Genomic DNA, 27,727 nt, shown 5'->3' with positions numbered 1-27,727 from the left:
TCGTTGAGCTACTCCCATCACTGACCACCATAAGATATAGAGGGAAAACCAAACTCTACTGTTTCAGTGGACCCCCAAATGATACAAAGCTGGGTGAACCCCTTTCTTTTCCCCAGCCAGTCTTTTCCCTGAGTAGAAATGGGGAAAATGGGTGATTGGACTGAGCATTAACAAGGGGAAGACCAAGATAATGAGGAACAACCAGTCCAACAATACCACCATCACACAGGGAGGGGATGACCTGGAAGATGTGGAGCAATTCATCTACTTGAGGAGCATAAGTTGGTGAAAACAGTGGTAATACGCATGAGTGGATGAATACGTGTGGTCACAGCGCTCCTCCGCTCATTTATGTGTTTATTTTTGTGTTTTAACAAACTGCGGCAACTTGTGTTGCTGGTTATCTTGTGTTGCTAGATATCTAATGTCAACGTTGAAGACCCAGCACCAACAAAAGATTGATTTTACCACTACCACCTGAAATGCAACCCCACCTTTTCCATTATTTTTAATGGGAAAATTGACCCCGCATAGCACGTTTTCATTTAGCACGAACATTTGCAGAAATGCATCTATACAGGCAGTCCCCGGGTTACGTACAAGATAGGGACTGTAGGTTTGTTCTTAAGTTGAATCTGTATGTAAGTCGGAACTGGCGTCCAGATTCAGCTGCTGCTGAAACTGACCGCCAGTTCTGACTTACATACAGATTCAATTTAAGAACCCCAAGCTTCCCCAAGTCAGCTGCTGCTGAAACTGATCAGCACCTGATTCCAGGAAGCCTGGGGCAGAGCAACTCTGCCTCGGGCTTCCTGTAGTCAGCGCTGGTCAGCTTCAGCAGCGGCTGACTTGGGGACGCCTGGGGCAGAGCAGCTGGGGTGCTGCTGGGTTGCTCCAGTAGCACCGCTCCTTGGCGCTACTGGACCAACCCAGCAGCACCCCAGCTGCTCTGCCCCAGGCGTCCTGATTCAGCCACTGCTGAAACTGACCAGCAGCGGCTGAATCAGGACCTGGGGCAGAGCAGCTAGGGTGCTGCCGGGTTGGTCCAGTAGTGCCCAGAAGGCGCTGCAGGACCAAATGGCAGCCCCAGCTGCTCTGCTCCAGGGTCCAAAACAAAAGCCTGGTCTGCTGGGGGGGGGCACACTAGCCGCGCCCCCTCCTCTCCTCAGCAGACCAGGGATACAGGAGCAGAGCCGCAGCGGCAGCGGGGTGCCGCGCCTCTGAGGCTTTCCTCTGGCAAAGCCTCAGAGGCGCGGGACCCCCCCGCGGCTGCGGCTTCAGTCCCGGTGCCTGTGGTCTGCTGGGGACGGTCCCCAGCAGACCACAGGCAGGGGACTGAAGCGGCAGCAGCGGCGGTTCCCCGTGCTTCTGAGACTTTGCTTTGGCTTTGCTCCGGTGCCCCTGGTCTGCTGGAGACCGTCTCCAGCAGACCAGCGGCACCGGGCGGGTTCCCATGCTTCTGAGGCTTTGCCAGAGCAAAGCCTCAGAAGCGCGGGAACCCGCCGCTGCTGCCGCTTCAGTCGCGGTGCCTGTGGTCTGCTGAGGACGGTCCCCTGCAGACCACAGACAGGGGACTGAAGCGGCAGCAGCGGGCGGGTTCCCCCGCTTCTGAGGCTTTGCCAAAGCAAAGTCTCAGAAGCGCGGGGAACCGCAGCTGCTGCCGCTTCAGTCCCCTGCCTGTGGTCTGCTGGGGACCGTCCTCAGCAGACCACAGGCACCGCGACTGAAGCGGCAGCAGCGGCGGGTTCCCGCGCTTCTGAGGCTTTGCCAGAGCAAAGCCTCAGAAGCGTGGGAACCCGCCCGGTGCCGCTGGTCTGCTGGAGACGGTCTCCAGCAGACCAGGGGCACCGGAGCAGCTTACGAACGGGGATTTCTCGCCCCGGAGCTCGCAGGTAGCAATCCGCTACCTCGACCTCCGGGGCGAGAAAGCCCCGTTCGTAAGTGCGGATCCGACGTAAGTCGGATCCGCGTAAGTCGGAGACTGCCTGTAGTGTTAAATGAGGAATTATTCTACTAAAAAGTCTTCAAATCACAAGCTACATACATCCATAAACAGATGCCTGAGGTACATCCTTCACATCAAATGGCAAGACTTTGTCACAAATGAGGAGCTTTGGAACAGAGCAGGACAAGAACCACTTGATGTTCAAATGAAGAGAAGAAAGTGGGGATGGCTAGGCCACACTCTCAGAAAACCATCACCCTGCATAGTCAGTTAAACTCTCACATGGAACCCCCAAGGAAAATGCAAAAGAGGAAAACCTCAGACAACATGGAGAATATCTACTGAGATTGAAGGACAACTCGGGTACTCCTGGAGTCAGCTAGAAGTTTTGTCTCAAGACAGAATGAAGTTGGAGAGTTAATATCATACATGGAAATATACCTCTCTCAGAGCTGGAAGGGACCTTCACAGCAGGACCAAGTACCATCCCTGACAGATTTGCCCCAGATCCCTAAATGGCCCCATCAAGGATTGAACTCACAACCTTGGCCAATGCTCAAGCCACTAAGTTGTCCCTACATAGGTCATAGATAACCTATGCTCCACTTGGAGTGCAAGGGTTTAAGAAGAAGAGGACAAAACAATCTTTAATTCATGGAGACTGCAAGACAATTTGGAGTATTAGCAACCATAGGACAGGCAGCATCTTAGATCAACTTCCAGAGACTATCTCTGACAGATCCCTTATGCCCCCTTCCTCCAGCCTTGAACCCACCACCCTATGTTTCCACAGGCAAATGCGCTAGCCCCTCAGCCACAGCAGAATTCACTCCATTGCCTGCTTGCCGCTGGGTCCCTTATGTGTAAAGACATACACATGAGGCTGTAAGAGCATCTATCAATATAGCCAACAATACCTACACACTATGTCCAGCTCTGACATAACGGGAAATAGTCTGAAATAGTGGTAGATACCAAATGTTGCTACAACTGCATCATCTCAATAATCTTACTCTGGAAAAGACATATAGAAATGGGCAATAGATAGTTAGATAATCAACAAGGTCCTGAGCACTGGCCACACCCAAGGCCGGACTGAGGCATGGGCGAGCCGGGCAACTGCCCAGGGCGCCAACCGATGAGGGGCGCCTGATGGCAGCTGCAAGGGGCGTGTGGCGTCCCTTATAGCTGCCATCAGGCGCTGCGCGCCCGGCTCCCGTAGTGCTGGCCCCGCGGCGCTGGCCTGCAGCGCTCTTCCCCCCACGGCCGTGGGGCCCTGCATGGCCTGGAGCGCGTGCCAGCAGCGCTGGCCAGGCTGGGCTGGGCAGCGCATGTACTGTGCGCCCCGGGGGCAGGCCCCGGGCTGCACGCCAGTGGCCGTGGCCGGCCCACGAATGCACCGTGTGCCCTGTGGGCGGGCCCGTGCTCCCTTGATAGCCAGGCCTGTGCCCCACAGGCGGGCCCACGCATGCACCATGTGCCTGTGGCAGCACTGCATGCCTGGGGCACCAAAAGGGCTTGGGCCGGCCCTGGCCACACCTGCATATATCAGAATAACTGAACGCATTTCCTCTCATTGTGGTCAAAAGTAGGCTGTTAAGAGTCTGTGGCGGCTTTTACCAACCAAGAAAGATGGTGAGTCTTTTTTCCCAGCAGATGCATTGCAAGAGTGTTTCCTATGCAACAGTGTTGGGAAAAGTAGTGGGTAATTTGCTTTTTGGAGAGGTTCTTTGGTTCCTTCCCTTATTTCTGCCATACAGGATGTAAGTGATTGCAGAAGCAGCCGTTGGGTCAGGTGGATCTGTGTCTGAGTCACTTTATTTCTTGTATGGAGCACTGGTAGGGTGTGTCCATACAGCAAAATTATTTTGGAATAACAGCGAGCGTCTACACACAGTTCTATTATTTCAACATAATGGACGGCTTATTCCGATATCTGTAAACTCATTCTATGAAGAATAATGCCAATCCGCAATGGCTATTTCAGAATGAGGCGTGTGCAGATGCTCCACTTCTGCTATTTGGAAACGGCCCGTCCCCAGGGCCATGCTCCTCTTGGGGCTGCAAACCGAGAAGGCACGTCTACCCCTGCGTCAGGCTCATTCTGAGGCTACCCGGCAGCGCAGAGGTGGGCTACGTCTACACTGGCATGATTTTCCGGAAATGCTTTCAACGGAAAAGTTTTCCGTTAAAAGCATTTTTGGAAAAGCGCGTCTTGATTGGCAGGACGCTTTTCCGCAAAAAAGCCCCGATCGCCATTTTCGCGATCGGGGCTTTTTTTGCGGAAACCAAATCTCTGCTGTTTACACTGGCGCTTTGGCGCAAAAGTTTTTGGAAAAAGACTTTTGCCCGAACGGGAGCAGCATAGTATTGCCGCAAAAGCACTGACCAGCTACATGAGATCGTCCGTGCTTTTGCGGAAAGTCAAGCGGCCAGTGTAGACAGCTGGCAAGTTTTTCCGCCAAAAAGCAGCTGATTTTGCAGAAAAACTTGCCAGTCTAGACACAGCCGTGGTGTTTCGGGCCAGGCTATTCCCGACTAGCTGCGCGCGTGGAGGCGGCCCTAGGGGCAGTCAGGAGAAGGCTCTGGCTGAGGGAGGAGCCTGGTCCCTGGGGGAAAGCTCGCAGGGGGCTGGTCCCCACCGGGCTTTTCCCTGCCGCGCCCGACAGCTGAGGGAGCGGGCCTGGCGCTAGGCCGCAGCGCGCGCAGCAGACGCCCGCCCCCTGGCGGGAGCTGGGGAAGTCTGGGCCCGGCCGCCGCGCGGCGGGAGGAGCGCGAGGGCTCCCGGCAGCCCCCGCTCGCCAGGGGAAGCCGCTGCCGGCTGAGGCGATGGCGGCCGGAGGCGGCGAGGCGCGCGCCGCGGACGTGGAGGAGGACGCCTCGCAGCTCGTCTTCCCCAAAGGTGCGCGGGGCTCGATCCGCGGGGGACACGCCCGGGAGCTGGGGGCGGACGGGCGGGGAAGATTCCCCCTGCGGGGCGGGGAGGAAGCGTGGCCCGCCCCGGCCCCTGGTGCTGGCGTTGAACCGGGCCGCCCAGTCCCATTTCCCAGCTCTGGGTCGCTGCCAGTCCCCACAGGCAGGGGCGCTGCGAAGAGAACGAGCCGTGGCAGCCCGCGCTGCCCGAGCGCTAAGCCGCCCGGTTCCAGCCGGACTAGCCCCGCGCGGATCGTTCTTGAAATAGCGTCTCGCAAGGCTTTTCAGTGCGTCAAAGGGGCACGATTGCGGCTGAAGCGCCCCCTTGCCGGGAACCTCTACTAGGTGCTGTGCAAATACAGGACAAAAAGACAGTCCCTGTCGCAGGGTTGTATGTAAAACACTCCGAGCTGTATCAGGCTGTCACAGTTCAGTGATCTCTGGGATTGATCTGAAGAACTCTAGTTTTTCTGATCGATGATCCTTGGCACACAGGTATTGCTGCCCGTGAGACTATTTTACAATTATTGACTGGAAACCAACTATTGAAGCATTGAAAGCGGGATTACCAATTGCCAGTAAATTCTGTTGCAAATATTCTGAATGACTCTGAAAAATAGTGTACATATCAATATAATTCAAAATAGTAATATTTAAATAGCTATATTTGTTCCTTCAAGGTGTCCCCAAAATGGGAAAAATGGGCTTATACTCTGCTATGATGTAAATGGAAACCAGAAATATGTGCAGTCTAGTTGCTTTTTTGCACCAGAAATTCATACCCCATCTAGTCTCATAAACACACTTGAAGTCAAACAAATTAATGAAATGGTTAAAAAGCAAGAGCTGAGAAAGAAGTTTATCTACGAGAGGGAAAATGATCTATAGTCAGACTGTTTCAAACTTGTTTTTTGTTATTGCCTGTTTAATTTCAACAACTAAATTAACATTTCTGATAATGAAAGCCTTTGTTAAATATTCAGGATCCTTTAATTAAGGTGCTAGCAGTAAACATCCCTCAAAACTGCAAGAAGCTCTCTAGCAAAACCACAGAAAACCACTCTTGCCATTCCTGATTTAACTAAGTTAAAAAAGAAGTAGTGTAAAAAAAAAAAAAGCCTTTGCAGTACTATCCTTTTAATATTTGTCTTTTATTTCAGACCTTTGTGTCTACTGAGTAATAATTCATTACAAAAATATGATTACCTCAAAAGATTGGGCTGGCAATTTAAATATGTATGATCAAAAAGTTAAAAATACCTGGAGTGCAACTCAGTATTGTAAACCTATTTGTCTGGCCTTGGAGGAATTATATTCTCATTAGTAATGGCTTCCAAGTTATGGAATACAGGATTTTCTGTCAAAGCTATGTCTCTGGCTCATTTTCCTTTCTCTGCAGCTATATCTGAGCATGAAACAAAGCATGTAAGAATTGGCTTCTTTGTTGGTGTCCTTATCTCCCCCTCACACTGATATTCACTTGCTCGTGTACAGAATTTGAAACTGCTGAGACGCTTCTAAATTCAGAAGTGCACATGCTTCTTGAGCATCGTAAACAACAGAACGAGAGTGCTGAGGATGAGCAGGAGCTCTCTGAAGTCTTCATGAAAACTCTGAACTACACGGCTCGCTTTAGCCGCTTCAAAAACCGAGAGACCATTGCCAGTGTCCGTAGGTGAGTGAGAGCGCCAAGGAAAGATGAGTTATTGTAGTGTATGTTCTATATTATGAAGTTGAAACATGTTAATTATTTCCAGGAACAGGGTTGTTCTAGAGATCTTAGTTGTATATTTCTGGGGGAGTGAGGGACTTAGTAAGATTCCATTAGAGCAGTGGTTCTCAAACACCTTTGCATTGGTGATCCCTTTCACACAGCAAGCTTCTGAGTGCTATTCCCCTTATACATTAAAACACATTTTAAAAATATATTTAATGCTACTATAAATGCGGGAGGCAAAACATGATTTTGGGGCTGGAGGCTGACAGCTCACACAATTCCATGTAAAAAACTTGTGACTTTTGAAGAATCATGACGTCCAGGTTGAGAGCACTTGTATTAGACTGGGTAATAAGAGGCCCCAGGCTGAGCCCCCAGAGCTCTTTTGGTATGATATGATAATATATGATAATAGGTTGTGGTAGATAAAAGGACTTTTCTAGCTTTTCTTTTTTGGAGGCTTGCTGGGGTTATCGTGTATGACTTTTTTTTCTTACTAGCAATAAGAGTTATATTCATAATAAAAATTACAACTTATATTGCTCTTTTTCTCATCTCCATTCCTTATTCACAGTTCTGTCAGGAGAATGTCAGCAGTTTAGTTTCTTTCACATTCTTTTCCTTTCTTCTTTTTTATTTATTCTGTTTTATCTCTACCCTTACCATTTTCTTTTTCTGTAGTTTGTTGCTCCAGAAAAAGCTCCATAAATTTGAATTGGCATGTTTGGCTAATCTGTGTCCCGAGACAGCTGAGGAGGCCAAGGCTTTGATTCCCAGGTGAGAATTTATGACTTTGGTTTTATGATTTATGGGTTCCAAGATGCAGGAATAAGTGGAAAACTGAGCTGATCTATTGTTTCCCATTTGTAGTCAGCATTTCATAGCCACTGTGGGATGGCCTACAAGGTACAATTCTGCATGATGTCAGTCAGATATCTTTGTTTACATCTGTTCCTGAGTATGGCACCCTTCTAATTTCATATCCTGAAACTGATCAGTAAAAAAGTGGTGGGAGGAAGGTATTAACTGATTAATTGGATTTGAGGCACCTGACAATTATAGCATGGGGCTTTATTGTTATCTGTGTATTATAACTCAACAGGAAATGGGAGATTTTTTGATAAATGGTGCAATGCCAGATGGTACCAAATATGTGTAGAAACATGAGGAATTCTGGATATTAAAGTGAAATCACAGGGAAGAGGCTTGTTTCGATCATTATTGTTCTTATCTTGCAGCCTAGAGGGCCGGTTTGAAGATGAAGAGCTACAACAGATTCTTGATGATATTCAAACCAAACGAAGCTTTCAGTATTAGGGCTAATTACAAGCCCTTATTATGAAAAGGAAAATCCGAGAATTTCTGATGTCTCTGTGCATACCTGTCAATCTAGCTAGCTCCAGGACAGAGGAAAGAAGAGTTCCTGATGCAGAGTACTTGAGCCTTGGGTCCCACATGGACACATTCAAACCGGGGACCATTCTTTGGCTTGATGAATATTATAAACTTGGCAAAGACTCATTTGTGGTGAGAGCCATGGAATCCTGGAAACTCCTGTCTAGGTGGTTTCAATACTTGTTTCTCCTAGCTCCCTGTCTCTGCCATGGGACACTTCAAATTGTTTTGGCTACAGGGCCTAGAATAAGAATAGGTGTAATTTCTCTTTCTTATGAACTCCAGTTATTTAAGATGGAGAAATTTTGTTGCCATTGGTTGTTGGAAATCTTAGTAGTTTGTAGAATCATGGTTAATAAGATTCTAAGTGTCTTTTGAAATGCTAGTTCATTATTTTTTTTTCTCTTTAAAAGTATATGTTCATTGTGAATTAAAATGTGAAGTTTCTTATTATATTACTATGCTTTGTCTGATTCCTACTTTAAGTCCTATTGAGATATGCTTTGATCTGGAAGAGAGAATAGTGTCTGGGAAGAGAGGAAGAAAGATAGTATTCTTGATTCAGATATCAGTTGTCATTATTACATCAATATGAACTTAATTGTGGTTGTGATGAGTTGAATCACAAGAGACCTTGGCATTGTCCCCCAGTGTGCTGATCATGCCATTGACACTCACCTTCTTGCCCTCTGGGGCTCTCCACCACCCTGTCCTACTCGCCAGAAGTTCCGGTCTCCCTCAGCCAAGGCATAAGGTAGATATAGTATACTTAGATTTTCAGAGTGCCTTTGACAAGGTCCCTCACCAAAGGCTCTTGTGTAAATTACATGGCCATGGGATAAAAGGGAAGGTCCTTTCTTGGATTGAGAACCGGTTAAAAGACAGGAAACAAAGGGTAGGAATAAATGGTAAATTTTCAGAATGGAGAGGGGTAACTAGTGGTGTCCCCCAAGGGTCAGTCCTGGGACCAATCCTTTTCAACTTATTCATAAATGATCTGGAGAAAGAGGTAAGCAAGCAGTGAGGTGGTAAAGTTTGCAGACCCAAAACTGTTTAGGATAGTCAAGACAGAAGCAGACTGTGAGGGACTCCAAAAAGATCTCACCAAACTAAGTGATTGGGCAACAAAATGGCAAATGAAATTTAATGTGGATAAGTGTAAAGTAATGCACATTGGGAAAAATAACTATAGGTACAGTATGATGGGGGCTAATTTGGCTATGACAAATCAGGAAAGAGATCTTGAGTTATCGTGGATAGTTCTCTGAAAACTTCCACACACTATGCAGCAGCGGTCAAAAAGGCAAATAGGATGCTAGGAATTATTAAGAAAGGGATAGAAAATAAGACACAGAATATCTTACTGCCCCTGTATAAAACTATGGTATGCCCACATCTTGAATACTGTGTACAGATGTGATCTCCTTACCTCGAAAAAGATATTTTGGCCTTGGAAAGGGTTCAGAAAAGGGCAACTAAAATGATTAGGGGTTTGGAACGGGTCCCATATGAGGAGAGGTTAAAGCAACTGGGACTTTTCAGTTTAGAAAAGAGGAGACTGAGGGGTATATAAAATCATGAGTGGTGTGGAGAGGGCGAATAAAGAAAAGTTATTAGTTCCCATAATAGAAGAACTAGAGGACACCAAATAAAATTAATGGGTTGCAAGTTTAAAACTAATAAAAGAAAGTTCTTCTTCACACAGCGTGTAGTCAACCTTTGGAACTCCTTGCCAGAGGAGGCTGTGAAGGCTAGGACTATAACAGAGTTTAAAGAGAAGCTAGATAATTTCATGGAGGTTAGGTCCATAAAAGGCTATTAGCCAGGGGATAGAATTGGTGTTCCTGGCCTCTGTTTGTCAGAGGCTGGAGAAGAATGGCAGGAGACAAATCGCTTGATCATTGTCTTCGGTCCACCCTCTCTGGGGCACCTGGTGTTGGCCACTGTCGGCAGACAGGCTACTGGGCTAGATGGACCTTTGGTGTGACCCAGTATGGCCGTTCTTATAATGTCCCCCTGCAGAGCAACACAAATGCTGAACCAGTTCAGCTATAAGGGCTTAACACCCAGAAATATAGACCCCAAAAGAGGACCAAAACCCCAAATAAATCCATTTTGTCCCATATAAAAGTTTGACATAGAGAAAGCTCATATGGTCAGTCTCCTTTATCAATGAAAGGCAGAAATGCACAGTGGTTGTTTCTCCAACTCTACCCCCCCCCCTCGCCTCAGGTAACAATTATTTACACCGGGCTTGATAATAATTGTTTTTATTAAGTATAAAAAGTAGGACTTAAGTCATTGCAAATGAAAACAGATACATGCAAATTCTTAGTACATTTGAATTTTAACGAGTTTCTTAGCCGGTCATCTGAAGAAGTGGGCTGCGCGGCCACAAAAGCTCATTATACCATCCACATGTTTTGCTATAGTATTTAAAGTGCTACCAGACTATTTGTTGTTTTTTAAGTTTATCCTGTACAGACTAACTCGGCTACCCCTCTGAAGCTTTTTTACCATAAACTGTCGATCTTAGGTAAAATGTTTTAGGTCAGAGTTGATCTTTATTCTGGCCCGGAATAAAGCTTTTTTCAGAGGTCTTTAGAGTTCTTTGTTTTCAGGTTTCTCCATGTATATCCTCTTAGAGTGGTTGAGGCAATTTCAAAGGCCAGCTGAAGACAAAGACCTGATAGCTTTTCCCACAGGGTGGGAACCTGTTGTTTAACACTCCATAGAAAAGTACCACATCCAAGATGGATTCCAGTACCAAGTGGCATGGTCACGTGTCTTTCTAGGATCAACCACTGTTTGGACTTACAGGACAAACAAGATTATTCACGTCTCAGGGGTGTAGCCGTCTTAGTCTGTAACTTTAAAAACAACAAGCAGTCACGTGGCACTTTAGAGACTAACACATATATCATGAGCTTTCGTGGATAAAACCTACTTCATCAGATGATTTGGGAGTGGAAATTACAGATTCCAGAGTATATATAACAGCAAAAGCAGTTACCTCTCCATTGTGGGATCACTGTTAATGATGCTAATTGAGTCTGGCTGGATGTGTCCCATTTATAGCTTTTGATGTGTGAATGTGAATATCAAAGGCAGGGAAAATTGCCTTTGTAGTGCACATTCAAGCCCAAGTTGCTAGTGTTGAATTTGTAAATCAGTTCCAGTTCAGCAGTCCTCCTCCGTAATTAGGTGATAAAATTCCTTTATAGAAAAATGACTAATTTTAAATCCATTATTGACCCTCCAGGGAGGTTAAAATGTTCCCCTACAAGTTTGTGTGTTACCATTCCTGATGTCTGATTTGTCTATTAAGCCTTTGCCTGACTCAATTACCATCATTAACACTAGTCCTATATAGGGATGTTAAAAGACTAGTTGACTAGTCAATTACCCTTTCTCTTGCTGCTTCTATGATAGTGTTTCTCAACCTTTTTTTTTTTTATAAAGTACTCCCTTAAAAAAAAGATTTATAAGTACCCCCAGTACCTAGTTTTCAGACACACAATTTTTTTCTACCATTGCAACACATTTGTTTAATCAACTTAATTGTAGCTGGGTGGGCGATTAAATTTTTGGATGTAAAAAGTACAAAAATAATAAAACGCTGTAAAACTTTCATTATTGACCCTCCACTGCCTTGGCTTTTTGAAAGGGCAGTGCCACACAGCTAAGTTGGGGATCAGCTGTGCAGCAGCTATCCCTTTGAAATGCTGCCTTTGCGCATTTTCAAAGGGGCAGCTGTGGAGCCCTGGGGTCAGATGGAGACTCCTTAGCTGATCGTGGGATTTCCCCAGAATCCAGGGTAAGCTGGGGAGTCCCCAACTGATCCCAGGTTCTGCTGAAATGCTGTGCTTGCTGTGCACAATCGGAAATCCCCAGCTGACCCCGGGCTCCATGGTTTGAAATGCACAAGAGCCCCTGCTAGGGACTGTTGTGCATTTCAAAGCAGGCACCTATGTGTATCCTGGATTCAGAGGGACTTGGGGGATGGAATTTGCTGGCTGCTTTTGGGAGAGGTGCTGGGCCGGGACAGGGGGTGAGCCTGTCTTAGCCCCAGTGCACCACCACCTGAGGTAAGCAGTGTCCAGCTCGAGCCCATAACCATACCCCAGTCATGAATCCCCTCCTGCACCTCAAGCCCACGTCCTCGCCCTGAGCACTCCTGCGTCCAAATGTCCTCCCAGGCACTGCACCTAGAACCCCCTCAGGCACTCCAACTGCCTACCCCAAGCTCAGCTCAGAGTCCCTCCTGCACTCCAAATCCCTTTATTCAAAATGGGGGGGATAGCAGTGGCTACCACTTTTCAAAGAAGACCAGAAGCAATAAAACACACAAGATGGTGGGAAGAAAACTTCTAGACCAATAAAACCTTTGTGAGTAGCTACTGTCTGATAGAACTGAACTGCTGAATATGAAATAAAGTTGTTGATAATGCTGTATACAAGGATGTCATTAAAATATTAAAATTATTCAGAGATGTTGTAGGAATTTTATGACCCCTTGAATTAGCCTTACGAAAAGATAGATTCATTGCACCTTCGAAAGAATAGCTTGAATTACTCAGATATATTACTAGTTCCTAAACTGTAACTGCTCAAGAAAAAGACTGGGTCACCCTTGTGGACAGCTTATTAAAAATGTCTGGTCAGGGTAGTGTTGATAGTCAAGAAGGGGTAAAATACATAACACAGTATGTGTGGGGAGCTGGAGATAGCACCAGAGCCGGTAGGGGAAGGAAAGGCGAGTGGCCTCATCTCCCCTGGACAAGAGTTTCTGCTTCACCTTTTTCTCCTGCTGCCATTGATTTAGGTGACTCTGCCTCTTGGGTATTCTCTGTGCTATGTGGCTTCGGCCAGGTGGCATAAATGGAACCATGTGCGGCTGGGGTTTGTTATAGGTTTGTTATTTTGCAGAGTACGTTAGACTTAATCACAATATGATCCAATCTCCTGGTTTTATTGGCCTAAATTTATTCTTTGCATAGCAAAACTAGCTGACCCAGTATAATTGGAACTCTCATCATTTTAGATGGAGAAAACCATCAAGTTTTGTTTCTTCAGAGATTAGATGGTATTTCTCTTTTGATGTGTAACTTATGGCTTGCAGTGAGGCCTTCTTACTATGATTAAGTAGATCTACTTAATCTAGTCCTTCTAAGTGACACTATCCTGAGTTTATGTATCATCTCTTCTCTAACCATATTAAAATGCACTACAAAGTCTGATGTAGGTAAGTAAACTTTTGCCCTGTTTTTCTGTAGTTAACCAAACTCTCTCAATTAATTTTCTAATTAAAAATATGCTCCTAGAGGGAGAGCTGAAACTGACCAGAATCTACCCTTCCTGGTTTCCCAGGGTGCAGATTTGGTGCTAGAAAACTTTCTGACATGGAAAGCCAGGAAATAATTAAATTCGTTGAGGGGAAAGATTAAAAAACATGAACGATTTTTCATCTCCAGTCCTAGTAGGTAGTGTATATCTTTATTGGACAGGTGACATTAAAATCAAGAGTATTTTAACCATTGTGACAAATACTTTATGAAACATTGCCATTTTAGTTCTATTAATTTGTAACTCAGAGCAAAATGTTATGGTTGTTCTTTCCCAACTACTTCCACTTAATGCAGCTCTGAAACTGTGTGTGTGCCTCTCTCTGTTCCTGCCTTATTGTATCCTTTTGAGTCCAAATGAGGAGTGTGGTTGACTGGTCAGTTTGCAATTCTAGTTTTCGTAGCTCTGAGATTCTACTACACTTACAACATGCCAATATATAAATCAATGTAGTACCCTCAGCTGGAATATTGTTTTGTTAACCTGTTCTCAAAAAGGATATAGGAGAAATAAAGGGGTTTAGAAACAAGGAACCAAAATGACTAGAAGCATGGAAAGCCTTCCATTTCTAGACATGAAAACTGTCCCATATTATTTTCAGAGGGGACATAAGGGACATGCTGGAGGTATACAAAATAATGCAACCAATAAGGTAAATAGTGCTCTTCTTTGTTTGCCATTTTTCATACTAAAGAAGAAAAAGACATCCAGTGAAATTCAAAGGCTGTACCTTTTCAAATAATAAAATAGCTTTTTATATACAACCTGTAGACTAGAGCTTATTTCCCTAAGATGCTTTAGACAGTCAGGAATGTAGTTACATATATAAAACTATATAAAATAATTATACATCTATATGGATACTCTTATACATTTCTTCTGGACAGTGTGAAGCATCAGATACTGGACTTGAGATGGATGTACTATCTGGTAATTCCCATGTAATAGTTTTACCTCCCATGGTTGCTCACTGAACAGCTATTCTGATCCATACACTGTTGCTAATGTGTTTGGCAGATAAGATTTTCTGCATTGATTGGGAGTTACAAATTAAAACTGACAGTTCTAAAACTCAAATTTATTTGTGTTTTGGTCTTTTTTACTTTTAGCATCTGACTTGGCTGGGAAAATGGAAATCAATGAAGTCCCTGATGGCCAAAATGTTTGGTTGCATGCACTGGTGGAGGGGAGAGAGAAGAGCTATTTTAATTTAGGGCAGGGATGGGGAACCTATGACCCACAAGCTGGATCTGATCCACAGCTTGCCTTGATCTGGCCTGCAAAGCTCAGGGGCTTGCCTTCTTTCCCTGCTGCTTCAGCCATGTGGGTAGTGCTTTGGATGGGAGCGCTAGTACTGACTCCCCACTCCAAGGGGGAGCCCCAAGTCACACAAACTCAATCAAGGCAAGCCATGGGCTGGATCTTGCTCAGGGGCTCTGACTGGCAGGGGGAGGAAGGGGTTCTGTGCGCTGCAGGGAGGTGCTCTCTACCAGCATCGTCTCCCCAGCTCCCATCACTCCTACTGGCCAGGAATCACGGCCAATGAGTGCCAGGCAGTCACCTCCCAGATGCTGAGCCCCTCCTTTTTGGCCTACCCCAGAGCTTAGGGGCCCCCCTACAATATCCATTAGCTCCAGGCCCCAAAAAGAGCGAATCCAGCCCCTGCCCGCCCCGTGGGGCTGGACTTTGAGGGTGGGAAGGGAGAGGATTTTTCCTGCTTCTCAGTTGAGGGCAGGTCAGTGGGTTGGTTCTCGCTTGTGTGTAGCCCCCAGCACGTTTTCTGTGGGCCGGTGCCCCCCCCCCCACTGAAGGTTTAACGCCCCAGCGCAGGGACTCTGGTGGGGTCTCAGGATGCGGCTGCTGCCCTGCCCCAGCCTGGTCAGCTCTCCCAGTGGTTCCCCCTCCCGCCAATCAGAGCGCACCGGCGCCGCAGGCACGAGGACGGGGAGGGGGGGGGCTTCTTTCCGAGCTAGGACTCCCAGGCGCGGAAACAAGAGTCCAGCACGAGCCACGCTGCTTCACTGTGCGCATGCGCGGAGCGTATCTCTGCGCTCTCCACTTGCCGCTCGGTCCGTATTGGGTCGCTCCTGACTCTTTGGAACGGCGTCCACTCGCGTCATGCACGGCCCAGCCTCCCTTGCGCTTGCGCAGAGGCGGTCCTGGCCGCCGCTGCCTCCGGATGCCGGGCCGGGCGCTCCTCTGGCGCCTCGCAGCGTAGTGACGTAGCGCGCGTGCACTCGCACCGCCCCGGTCGTTGGAAGGGAAGATGGCGGGTGGTCGCGGTGGGGGTTCGTGAGGCAGCGGCTTCCGGGCCGGGGGAGCGTGGAGAGCAGCGCGGCGGCGCGGTCCGGCGGCGGGGATAAGAGAAGAGCCGGACGGTGAGTGCAGCTAAGTGACGGGCCGCCCGGGGCAGGACAGCGCGGCCCGGCCGTGCGGCCGCCTCCGCCATTTTCAGGCCGTGAGGCCGGGGAGGGGAAGAGGGCCTAGTGCCTGGGTCGGTCGGGGGTGGCGGGGGAGGAGCCCCTAGGCGGGCGGCGAGAGCGAAGCCTGGAGAGATCAGTGGGGGCTTGGGCCCGCACCCGCTAGGCTACGGGAACCCCAGGGCGGGCTGCTGGAGAGCCAGCTGTGGTGTGGGGAGCTGGAGATCGCACCACAGCGGGGAGGGGAAGGAAAGGCGAGTGGCCTCATCTCCCCTGCACAAGAGTTTCTGCTTCACCTTTTTCTCCTGCTGCCATTGATTTAGGTGACTCTGCCTCTTGGGTATTCTCTGTGCTATGTGGCTTTGGCCAGGTGGCATAAATGGAACCATGTGCGGCTGGGGTTTGTTATAGGTTTGTTATTTTGCAGAGTACGTTAGACTTAATCACGATCTGATCCAGTCTCCTGGTTCTATTGGCCTAAATTTATTCTTTGCATAGCAAAACTAGCTGACCCAGTATAATCAGGTCTCTCATCGTTTTAGATGGAGAAAACCTTAAAGTTTTGTTTCTTCAGAGATTAGATGGCATTTCTCTTTTGATGTGTAACTTATGGCTTGCAGTGAGGCCTTCTTACTATGATTAAGTAGATTTACTTAATCTAGTCCTTCTAAGTGACACTATCCTGAGTTTATGTATCATCTCTTCTCTAACCATACTAAAATGCTCTACAAAGTCTGATGTAGGTAAGTAAATATTTGCCCTATTTTTCTGTATTATACCAAACTCTCTCTGAATTAATTTTCTAATTAAAAGTATGCTCCTAGAGGGAGAGCTGAAACTGACCAGAATCTACCCTTCCTGGTTTCCCAGGGTGAAGATTTGGTGCTGGAATACTTTCTGACATGGAAAGCCAGGAAATAATTAAATTCGTTGAGGGGAAAGATTAAAGCACATGAACGATTTTTCATTGCCATTTTAGTTCTATTAACCTGTGGACCACATCATCTTTAAGTGAGCTTATGGATCAGCAGTTGGTTAGATACCATCAAACAATTTAAGTACACACTTCCAAGTGAATGAATGAAACATAAGGTTAATTATTTTAGTTTATTATTTCACAGTAGTCTGTAGTTAAACAGTAGTGAGAGTAATCCTGTATTTTAGTCATTTATCGTGTATTAAAATATATAAACTTTTGGTTTTCTAATAAACTCTGCTGTGAAATACTGAGCATTAATTTGAGTTCTCTCACATAGGGTGCGTCTAGACTACGTTCCTCTTTCAAAAGGGGAATGTAAATGAAGGGAATCGAAAATGCAAATGAAGGACAGATTTACAAATCTCATACTTCATTTGCATAATCACGTCCAATTGCTTTTTCAAAAGGTTTTTTCGGGGGGGAACCAGTCTAGACACAATTCTTCTGGGGGGGGGGAGGAACCCTTTTTTTGAAAGAACCCTGTAAACTTTTTTTTTTCCTGGAATAAATGTTCTTTAGAACAAGGGTTTTTTTCCCGAAAGAATCACATGTAGTCTACTTTTTTCTTCGAAAAAGCGATCAGATGTGATTATGCAAATGAAGCACGAGATTTGTAAATCTGCACTTCATTTGCATTTTCGATTTCCTTCATTTGCGTTCCTCTTTCGAAAGAGGAATGTAGTCTAGACGCACCCATAGTGATTTGGTTTGGCAGTCTTCTGTATGTCTGATACATTTTTCCAAACTGGATTTTTTTGAATGCTGGAAGCTAATATAAATTGGACAATAGAATATCTACATTGACCAACATAATTAAAGAACTTAAAATACATTCACTTTTTAGTGCAGGAATTTGTGCAAATGATAAAATAGTTTTATGAAGCTGAGTAATAATAGAAATATTGAATGTCATGAAATTTACAAAAACAGGTTTTGTTGACATTTAAAATCTCCTTTGCAGTTTTTTCTGTCCAGATGCTGATGCATTAAGTGGCTGCTAAGATTTAACTTATTCACTTTAATTTACGTCTCAGTGCCTTTGATACTCTTTAAAGTCAATAAAAGTTTTTCCCCCAATTACCCCTGTGCAATCTGTTCCTCACAGCCTTGGTGAGAGCTGGGGTAAAATCCTGCTTCTCAAAGTAGTAGGCACCAGCAGTCTGTCCTGTCCTAACTCCCAGCTAAAGCACAAACAAAGTATCGACACCTCCCCCACGTCACAGCAGAAACAAACTACTTCCCTGCCTCCCTCTCACCCCAATGCCAACATCCACCCACCCCTCTTTTCCCACACCTACCATGTGCAGTCAGCCCCTTACCAGAAGGCTTGAGAGTGCTGAGTTTGACTGCTGTTCACAAGTGATTCTCCAAACTCCCTTCCCCTCTGACTCCCCCTCCCAATTACCCTTTCTGTCACTCCTCCTCCCCCTGCCTAGCCACTAATTCTTTCCTTATCTTGCTTTTTATTAGCTGCTATGGGAACTGCTCTGTTTAGCCCTGCCCTGCCTATCAGCTGAGTTCCCTTCTTGTGCAGGAGCATTGAACTTCTGAATGGAGTGCAGCAAATAGCTGCATGGTTGCGCAGCCATGCAACTTAGAGATAACTATGGTCCCCTGCCACTGGTGCCCTCAGCCTGCTGCCCTTCCCTGCTGCTGGCTCATTCGGCTCCGCTGCTGGCTGAGTGACACGGCTGCCCTGGCCCTGCTGCCATAACTGCTGCTCATGGCAGCATGCAGCCCTGACCCCACTGCCGGCTAGCGTACAGCCCCAGCTGGGTTGCTGCAGTCCCTGCTTTGCTGCTCTGGCTCCACTGCCACAGCCCCAAACGAGCTTCCCCTTTGAGGCTGCTGCAGCCAGGCTGCCGCAGCTCTATCCCTGCTGCTGGGCTGGCATGCAGCCCCCATTGGGCTGCTATAGCACAACCCTGCTGCCGAGCCAGCACACACATGCTGCCCATGGCCGCAGCTGAATTGCCGGGGTGCCCTTGCTCCACTACCGGAGGAGCAGCCTTGTGGCCCTGGCCGCCCAGGAGCAGCCGCCTGCCCTGATCTCAGCCCACTGCCAGAGGAGCAGCCCATGTGGCACAACCCCTGGTTGCCAGGGGAGCTTGCCCAGGTGAGCCTCGAAGTGCCCACCACCAGCAGCTCACCTGCTTCCCCTGGCTTACTGCTGCAGGGAAGTGGGGAGGATGAAGAAGGGGGGAGAGCTCCGGCCACTGCTATACAGCCCAGTTTGCAGCCTCTCTGCCTGTCCCCCAGAGCTGGTGCTGTGGCTTTGTGCTGGCTAGGAGGCTCAAGCAGCAGCACTGGCTCCTTGCTGTGCAGGGGAGTTGGGGCAGTGTTGAGCTCCCACCCCATGTGCCGGCTCGCATGTTACTTATGGCACTTGTGCCATAGATTGCCCACCCCATATCTAGTACATGGAAACTGGCATAAGAAAGCTGCTAGTTTATTTTCATTGTCCAAGTTTAGTGCAAAAAGTAAACGTCAGTAATTAAATTGGACTTTAGCAATGTTCACTTTTAATCTAGCATTAGTAGAGCAGGTAAGATTTTAACTTTTAGCAAAATATTGACATGACTTTGTTCCCCCCCTTTCCTATTCTAATAAATATTTGAGGGTTAGAGCACAAACAAAATTGATTTTATTTTATTGCCATGAAAATTGTTTATGTATTTTTGGTATGTATTCAGTACACCTGAAATTACCTAGTTACCAAGACCTCAGAGTAGTGTAGAATTCAACTTTATGGTATTCTTACTCTTTGAGCTTATAAAGCTATGCATAATATAGCGGGTCTCCTTTCATTCTGAAAATGAAAATTCTGGTCTGATGAATGAAAAGAGATCCGCAGAGCAGAGACTGACTGAGCGTGTTCACATATCTGCTTCCCTGAGCTTTACAATGCAGAGTGGCAACTGGGGGAAAGCAACTAGTCGATAGTGCTAATAGATAAGCTCCTGCTTATCGATTAGTTGACTAGACCAGTGTTTCTCAACCAGTGGTACGAATACCCTTGGGGTACGTGAGAGAAGTTTGGGGGGGATGTACGTCAACACAACTAAAATTTGAAGAATACTGAATCTTGTGTGTTAAGTTTTACAGCGCTTTATTATTTTTGTACTTTTTACACCCAAAAATGTCATCGCTCTCCTGGTTCTGATGAATTTGTTTAAACAAATGCATTGCAATGGTAGAAAAAAAAATGTGTGTTTCTGAAAACTATACGTTTTGGGGGTACTTATAATTTTTTTTGAAAGGGAAGAGAAACACTGGACTACACACTAATTTCCCTAATCCTAAGCTGTATGCAGTTGTCCAGTTGTGAAATTTATAGTGTACTAGAAGATTTACCTGGTGTTGTTTGGATCCTAAATAGGGATGTAAGCGACTAGTTAAGTAACTACTCGCTCCCCCCTCCTCCACTGCCTCTGTATCAGAGACAGCGAGGGGGAGGAAGCAGGAGCTGGTGCTGGGGGGAACTGGCTTCCCCCAGCACTGTCTCTGTGGTGCAGGGGGGCGGGCAGGTGAGGCAGAGCACTGTTGAGTCCCAGCTCATACCACCATGGAAAGCTAACCCTGCTGTGGCTCTGCACTTGAAATGTAGTAAGAGCCTGGTGGGCCCTTACTACATTTAGGCTACGTCTAGACTGGCATGATTTTCCGGAAATGCTTTTAACGGAAAAGTTTTTACACCCAAAAATGTCATCGCTCTCCTGGTTCTGATGAATTTGTTTAAACAAATGCATTGCAATGGTAGAAAAAAGCACTTTTTGCGGAAAAGCATCCGTGCCAATCTAGAAGCGCTTTTGCGCAAAAAAGCCCCGATGGCCATTTTAGCCATCAGGGCTTTTTTGTGCAAAACAGTACTGTGCTGTCTACACTGGCCCTCTTGCGCAAATGATTTGCGCAAGAGGGCTTTTGTCCGAACAGGAGCAGCATAGTATTTCTGCAAGAACTCTGACAATCTTACATGAGATCGTCGGTGTTCTTGCGGAAATTCAAGCAGCCAGTGTAGACAGCTGGCAAGTTTTTCCGGAAAAGTGGCTGATTTTCCGGAAAAACTGGCCAGCCTAGACACAGCCTTAAAGTGCAGTGTTGCAGCAGTGTTAGCTCACCTGTATTACCCAACCAAAATGAGGAATGGAGCAAACTGCACTGTCTCCCTGATTCCTGACAAAGGGGAACAGCCAGCAATGTCCCCATATAAATTAAGGGGTGGGAACTTCAGCTCTCCCTTCTCTAAGAGGTGCTGGGGGTGGGAGGCTCAAGGCTGGGGTAGTCCTGGACATAGGGAGGTGTGCCCTAAGTCAGCCCTTTTCACATGTCTGGTGACTGTTTCTTTTCTGTATGTTTTTCTGAGAAGCAATGTAGTTCCAGGTGCACTAGGGATGTAATAGTCTAGTCGATTGATCATTTAACCGATAAGCAAAAGCTTATTGGTTAATGCTATAGACTACACGCATTTCTTCCCCTTACCATCCGGCAGTAATTTTTTTTAGCCAGCTGGCCAGCAGTATGGCTCAGTCCTGGCTTGCACCAGGTCTGGAATTTACCCCCGCTGTAGCTGTGCATTTAAAGTGTATTAGGAGCCAGGGAGGCTCGCACTGGGTCCAGGAGCTTAGACCTCACCCCCGGACAGGGTTTGCTGCAGTGCAGGGTGGCAGGCAGCCGATCCGCAAGGGGGAAGGTTTTTAAACGAGCTCCCCTTGTGGACCAGCTCCCACCTGGCAACCTTGCGCTGCTCCCTCTGGTAGACTATAGGGGGACTATAGAATAGTCAACTAACCAATAAGCATTCATGAGGTTAATCGACTATTCAATTAACATCCTTAAGGCACACCCCATTTTACTGGCACAACCAGAATCTTATCTTGTTTGAAATTATGGTAAGAGGAATCTGTCTATCAAATTTAGTGGTCCTGGCTCTTCCCATTTAGGAGGAGTTCTTGAACAAATAGACGGACAAACTATAATATATAGTAGGTAAAATGTTTGTAGAGCATATGCTCACATATAGTCTCCTTTCTGTCCATCTGCTGTTCAACTTTATCTTGGCTAATATCAGACATTCCTTAACGTAAATTGTTGTATGCAACATTTTTTAATTTGTGACCTGAAGTTACAGTACGGGGATGCATATTGACAGATTGAGAGTGGTGAAGGGATGAGATGAAACATTAATGTCTGATGTTATAGCAGAAACACATGTTTTTGGAGAGGTAGGGGAAGCAAGGACTGGGATGAATATTTTAGGCTCATATACATATGAAAAGGAAAGCCTGTAACCTACTGAATGAAAATCTTTATTTAAAAAAAAACAACCCTGTCACATTTTGTAACAATTCAAGCACAATCTGGGACCCAGGAGTTTCAATCCTGGGTATGCTACAATAATAAACTGTATGTCCTTGAGTGACTGCCCCTTTTCTCAGGTAGGTATAATAATATAACTAGCTCAGATGGTTATGATTTAAAGTTTGTAAAACCCTGTGTAAATGCAAAGTGGTACTACAGTTTATAGAAGCTTTTATGCTTTAAAACTAACAATATAAATAATGGTCAGTTTATCTCTTCTTCAGTGCCTAGCTGAACAGTTGCTGTAGCAATCATTCACTTTTGGTCTGTGCCTGCCTGGCCATTCTATGTTTAATAGTGCCTTACAATATGTGCTAACTACTTATTCTAAACTAGTGGTTCTCAACCTGTTTACTATTGTGGGACCCATATGTGGCCCCCAATGTATTTTATGGGTCTTACCCAACACTACCTGTATGGCTATGAGCAGGGCTTGACAAATTATGGAAAACCTTACTCACTAGAAAAAAAAGGACTCGCCACCCCCACCAAGTGTTTTTTTAATGGCATAAATTCCTAATAAGAATAAGAACAGTAATTACTAATAAATTATTAATAAATATCTCCCAAGTTATTAATAAATACCTTATAAACCTCTACCTTTTCCCTCTGCTGCCATGTCTCCTCCCCTTGCTCCATCAGCTCCCCTGGTGCCTGCTGCCCCCCAACCCCTCACCCCCCTCTGCTGTCCTGACTCCTGCCCTTCTCACTGCCCTCAGCCTTCCTGAGACCTGCCCCCCTCTGCCAGCCCTTCTCTCCTCCCTGTGCCCACTCCTCCAGTAGCCCCACTCTGATCATGTGAGCTACCCCTCCTCATCCCCTCTCCTAACACCTCCCCCTACACACCTGCCCTGCCTCTCTCCTCTGGTGCTGGTCCCTCCCCTGCAGGTGTCTGCCCTTCTGCTTCACCCCCAGAATCCCCTGGCACCTGCACCTTCCTGGTGCCTCCCCCTTCCCTTATTGCCCCATCCCCTTTGCCCTCTTTTTCCCTGATACTCACCACCCTCTGCCCTCATGCCCCTGTGCCCTCGCACATGCCTTGCTCTATCCCCGCCTTCCTCGTGCCCACCCCTTCTTTCAAGCCTTCTCCCAGCACCACCCCCTTTCCCCCTAGCCCCCAATGCCCTTCCCCTCTCCTCTCCCAGCATCACCCTGTCCCCCCTCTCACTGACACCTCCCCTCCTGCCCTTTTCCTCATTGTCTGTCTGCACTTGGCCCCCGGCATTTCTCTCCTGCACCCCTGTCTGTCCCTTGGTGCCTTCCTCTTTCTTCTTCTTCTCCTGACCTTCTCCCCTCCCCTCAGCACAAGCCCCTTCCCTTCTGCACAGCACAAGTCCCTTCCCCTCCCCTCCCCTACCTGGCTTCTGCCTTCCACTTTGCGGGATTGCCAGAGCCTTTTTTAATCCAGCAGTTGCCGGCCGTGACATCAGGACGCCACGTCACGCCAGCATCCTGGCATCTGCCGGCGTCCTGCCCTCTGGCTCGCGCCCCGCCTCCTTGTGCCAGAGCTGCACGCAGGCAGCCCGGCGCTGAGAATCGCTGCACTTCCCCCTTCCCGGTGGCGCTCTGCTCCTCCACCGGCCGGCGGATCAGATGGGACCGCGCCGCCCATAGTGTTGGCTTTGGCCAGCCCGTCACAACGGCCCACCGGGCCAGTCCGCCCCTGCACTCGCCAGCTGGTAAAATCTACTCGCCATGGGTGAGCGGACGAGTGTATTTGTCGAGCCCTGGCTATGAGGATGTCACATGGGTTGCAGTTCAGTGCTGGTTGGGCTGCAGGTTGAAATAGCATCTTAACATTTTGCTGTGAAGTGGGAGTACTTCCCAGATTTGAAGAGCTCTATGTGGCTAGTAAGCCTGTCTTTCATCAACAGAAGTTGAGCCACGTAAAACATATCTCACCTGTAATGTATTAATAAGAGCTTGTTAGTATTATATCATGGACTCGTGGTTCTCTAAAGGAAAAAAATGTAATGTTCTCATCAGTACATTTCACTGTACAGAATACATTCTTTTTTTTAAAAGCTTTTTAAATCATTAAAAAAACCCAGGATGAATCTGCTTGCTTAACTGTTTGGTGTGGACTAGAATGTGTGGAACTTCTTTCCCATGTTCTGGGAGCTAAATTTAAAACAAAAAAGCATTTTTTTGGTTAACAGTTTTGCTTAAAACAAATCAGGTTAGAGTATCTGCAGGGAAATATCTGTATAATAACAGTTATTTATGGAGTTAATCTATTTTAATGTCTTTTAATACAGGGTTCTCAAACTTTTTCTTTGAGTCCCCTCTCCCCATATTATAAATGCTCCACCATGCAACTGCCCACAATAACTGGTTTTCTAGATATTAAAGCCAGAATTGGTGTTAGGAGGTAGCAAGCAGGGCAGTTGTCTGGTCTGGATGCCACAGGGGTTCCTGCAAAGCTAGATTGCTCTGCTTTGGCTTCAGCCACAGGCGGTGGGGCTTAGTTTTTCTACCGTGAACTCTGGCAAATGTAATGCTGGCCCTCGGCAGCACCCCTACAAGCTGGGATCTGGGCATTCTTGTTTAACAACCGCTGTTTTAGTACTTAAATACCTCATTGTTGAAGTTTATTTAAGGTGATTAAGTTAAATCTTATTTAAATATTTGAATAGCTTTTTGTGCTCTTTTCAGCCCCAGTCTGGTTCCTGTTCTCCCTGAATATTGACTGGTCTTACCTTGCTTTTTAAAAGTCATTACATCATTAGACAGAAGTGGTCGTAGTTATGAGAGTGAGAAATGAAGAAGCATCAGTTACTGTCTTTGTATCATTTGATGCTGTTTAATAAATTTTAAATTTAGTCACTGAGCAGTATTGGAGTACGTGAAATACATAAATAAAATTTTGGGGTTTGGATTTAGCATTTAATAAAATAGCAATGCATTCTTTCTATTTCTTATGGTTGTACAATATAATTGCTTGAGTTTTCCAGTGTGACAAATAGGCTTTTGTTTCATTTTTACTCTCTGTGGGTTTATCTTAGTCTGTCTCTTTTGTCCTTGCATCAATAATTCAGATTTGCCTATCCGTAAACTGTGACTTGGAACAACAATAACTGATCCTGAAAATTGGCTAATTTATTGTTAGATGTTTACAAAAAATCATACTCTCCTAGAAATACCCTTTTATGTATCAGTCCTAATTTTGAAGGTGTTTGAAATCCAGTATTGATGTAAATACAGTATGGACAAATGAACTTATTTTATGAAAGTATTACAAATACTCATCTTTTGAGAAATGTTAAGTTTTTTTGATCAGGTGTTTTAGAAATCAAATGTTTTATCCAAAGGAGACCCAAATTCCATTAGAATAAACTTCAGGCCCAAAATTGCCATAAGCAATGTTGTGTAGAAACATAATCATTTGGTGCTTGGAAACTTGTCAACACACATTTCTTGGACCTCAGCAGCAGTTCATTCTTTCCTGGATTAATGCAGCATTCAGTTGTAGGTGAGAATGATTATCTACATCTATCTCATCATGCTGTGCGAAAGGAAATTTAGAGAAGCCCACATATGGGCTAAACTCTAGAAGTAATTTGAGCCAGAATAGAAGTTTAAAAACTAGAATTTCTCTTTAAATATTCATAAATTAAGACTATATTACACATTAAAAGCAGTTTTTAGTAGGGATGTAAAATCTCATTTAATTAGTTAATTGGTTAACCGTTAAGTTTAACTGGTTAACTGATGAAATGAGGGTTGGCAGGCTGGTGGTGGTGGTGCTGGAGTGGCCTTTGTGCCACAGGCAGTGGCTGCTCCAGCCCATGGGGCTGCTGGCTCCCAGCCTGTGCAGGGAGTCAACATCCTTGTATGGGGAGGCGTGGAAGCAACAGCGGAGTGGGGGGATGTTGCTGCTGTGGCCTGGGAGTCGACAATCCTCCTCCCCATAAAGACTGCTGACTCTGAGCCCCTGTGGGCTGGTAGCCAGCAGCCCTGTGAGCCTGGAGCAACCCTCCACCTGTGGCAGGCTGCCCTTGGGTAATGGTTAACAGGTGATAAGAGTGATGCTTACCCGATAAGTGGTTACCCATTCACATCCCTAGTTTTTAGTCATGTCTAACACTAGCTCACTATATCTATACTATCTATAATTTGTACCTTTCAGAGAAAGCAGCACTATATATTACCCCTAAGTAGTCAGTTTGACTAGCTTAGTGAACTGTGTTCTAAGGATGGTAAGTATCAGTTAATTTACTAGTTGCATAGTTGATGGAATTTTGATGGAGCCTTCTGCGGTTCTTGTACACTTCAAAGGAGGAATGTGGAACTCTGCCTGGGGCCAGCGGGAAGTCCTGCTACATGAGGACATGCCCTCTTTGAAATGTACAAGAATCCCCAACAGGGGCTCTTGTGAATTTCAAAATGGAAGCGCCCTTAGGTGCTTCAAAGCGGAAGCATCCTCATGGAGCCCAGGGTCAGTGGGGGACTCAGAGTACCCTGCTGATCCCGGGCTCAATGTGGTGCTGCTGCTTTGAAATGCTGCGCAGAGCCCGGGGTCGGATCCAAACGGTATTTCCTTAGAATCTGTAGTCAGCAGGGGCCTCCCCAACTGATCCCGGGCTCAGCTGTGCGGCGCTGCTGCTTTGAAGTATTCTTCCCCTCCCTCCCCCTTTGCTCCCTCTTATCTGATAGAGGTAGTGGGAAGGGGGGGGAAATCGACTAGTCAACTCGACTGTCCGATAAGCATTTGCTTATTGGATAGTCGGATAGAACACATTAAGGATGTTAAGGACTATCTAAATGCATGCTGAAGAACATTTAAAGTTGTATGGCATCTTTAATTTAAAAGCCATAATTTAAATTATATTATTTAGAATACCAGCCTCCCTCCTGTCCAGACACCCTATCTCCACCCTGCTCTTGCATTCACTGTTGCGTCTGCATCCTCTCTCTTGGCCACACACGGCACCTTCCCTTACTCTTGCTCCTTCCACCTGGCCAGACCCTCTACTCTCAGCCTGCTTCTGCGCCTTTCCTCCCACACAGACCACACAACCTCTTCCCCTTCTACACCTGATCTCACTCCCAGATGCTGCATCCCATCCCTATCCTACATGCTAGCAGCCCTGTCTTGCACACTGAACCCCTCATTTTTGTCCCTACCCCTGTCCTAACTCCAGAACCGCAGAAAAGTAAATTTGGCCTATGGGAAACCCTGAACCTCAGCCCTTCCTCTCACCTTATGAGGCTGGGGCACTAGAGGAGTGAGATGTCTCAGTTGGGGGTCCACATCAATGAGGATTGGGGTTTTTTGGAGGAGTTTTTTTTGTTTGGTTTGGTTTGGTTTTGGTTTTTTTGTTTGTTTTTTGCTTCTCACTTGTGTGCTTCCTAACTGATTTTTCTGTGGGTCAGTGAACCCTGGCCCAAAAAAGGTTCCCTACCACTGCCATATATAAAGAAAACATTGAAACCTTTTGTGCTGGACATACCGTATTTTCCGGCGTATAAGGTGACTGGGCGTATAAGACGACCCCCTAATTTTCTAGTTAAAACATAGGTTTTCGCCTATACTCGCCGTATAAGACTACCCCCCCCCCCCTTAAGAGGCCAACCGGCAGCACCCCAGCTGCTCTGCCCCAGGGTCCACAACAAAAGCCTGGTCTGCTGGGGGGGGGGGGCGCACTAGCTGC

The 27,727-nt window shown here is 46.4% G+C and overlaps 2 protein-coding genes across 8 annotated transcripts in view; both read left to right on the top strand.

Annotated features, from left to right (window-relative positions):
• The first annotated feature begins 4,565 nt into the window (after positions 1 to 4,565).
• On the top strand, positions 4,566 to 8,425 carry POLR2D (RNA polymerase II subunit D). Its single transcript, XM_075937455.1, has 4 exons — positions 4,566 to 4,847; positions 6,353 to 6,533; positions 7,257 to 7,352; positions 7,814 to 8,425. The coding sequence occupies exons 1-4, from the start codon at positions 4,775 to 4,777 to the stop codon at positions 7,890 to 7,892; spliced, it is 429 nt and encodes a 142-aa protein (XP_075793570.1). The 5' UTR covers positions 4,566 to 4,774; the 3' UTR covers positions 7,893 to 8,425.
• A 7,057-nt stretch (positions 8,426 to 15,482) lies between these two features.
• Positions 15,483 to 27,727, top strand: part of WDR33 (WD repeat domain 33) — an 88,833-nt gene continuing 76,588 nt past the window's right edge. For 2 of the 7 annotated variants that reach the window (XM_075937449.1, XM_075937452.1), the window contains exon 1: positions 15,484 to 15,694. The gene's annotated coding sequence lies outside the window, so the exon portion shown is untranslated. Of the gene's footprint in view, positions 15,695 to 27,727 lie in introns of all 7 variants that reach the window. The other 5 variants (XM_075937447.1, XM_075937448.1, XM_075937450.1 and 2 more) reach the window with 4 other exon arrangements.

The sequence above is a fragment of the Pelodiscus sinensis genome, chromosome 10 (genome assembly GCF_049634645.1).
Source record: "Pelodiscus sinensis isolate JC-2024 chromosome 10, ASM4963464v1, whole genome shotgun sequence".
Taxonomy (NCBI): domain Eukaryota; kingdom Metazoa; phylum Chordata; order Testudines; family Trionychidae; genus Pelodiscus; species Pelodiscus sinensis.
This window is presented reverse-complemented; position numbering and strand designations above follow the sequence as displayed.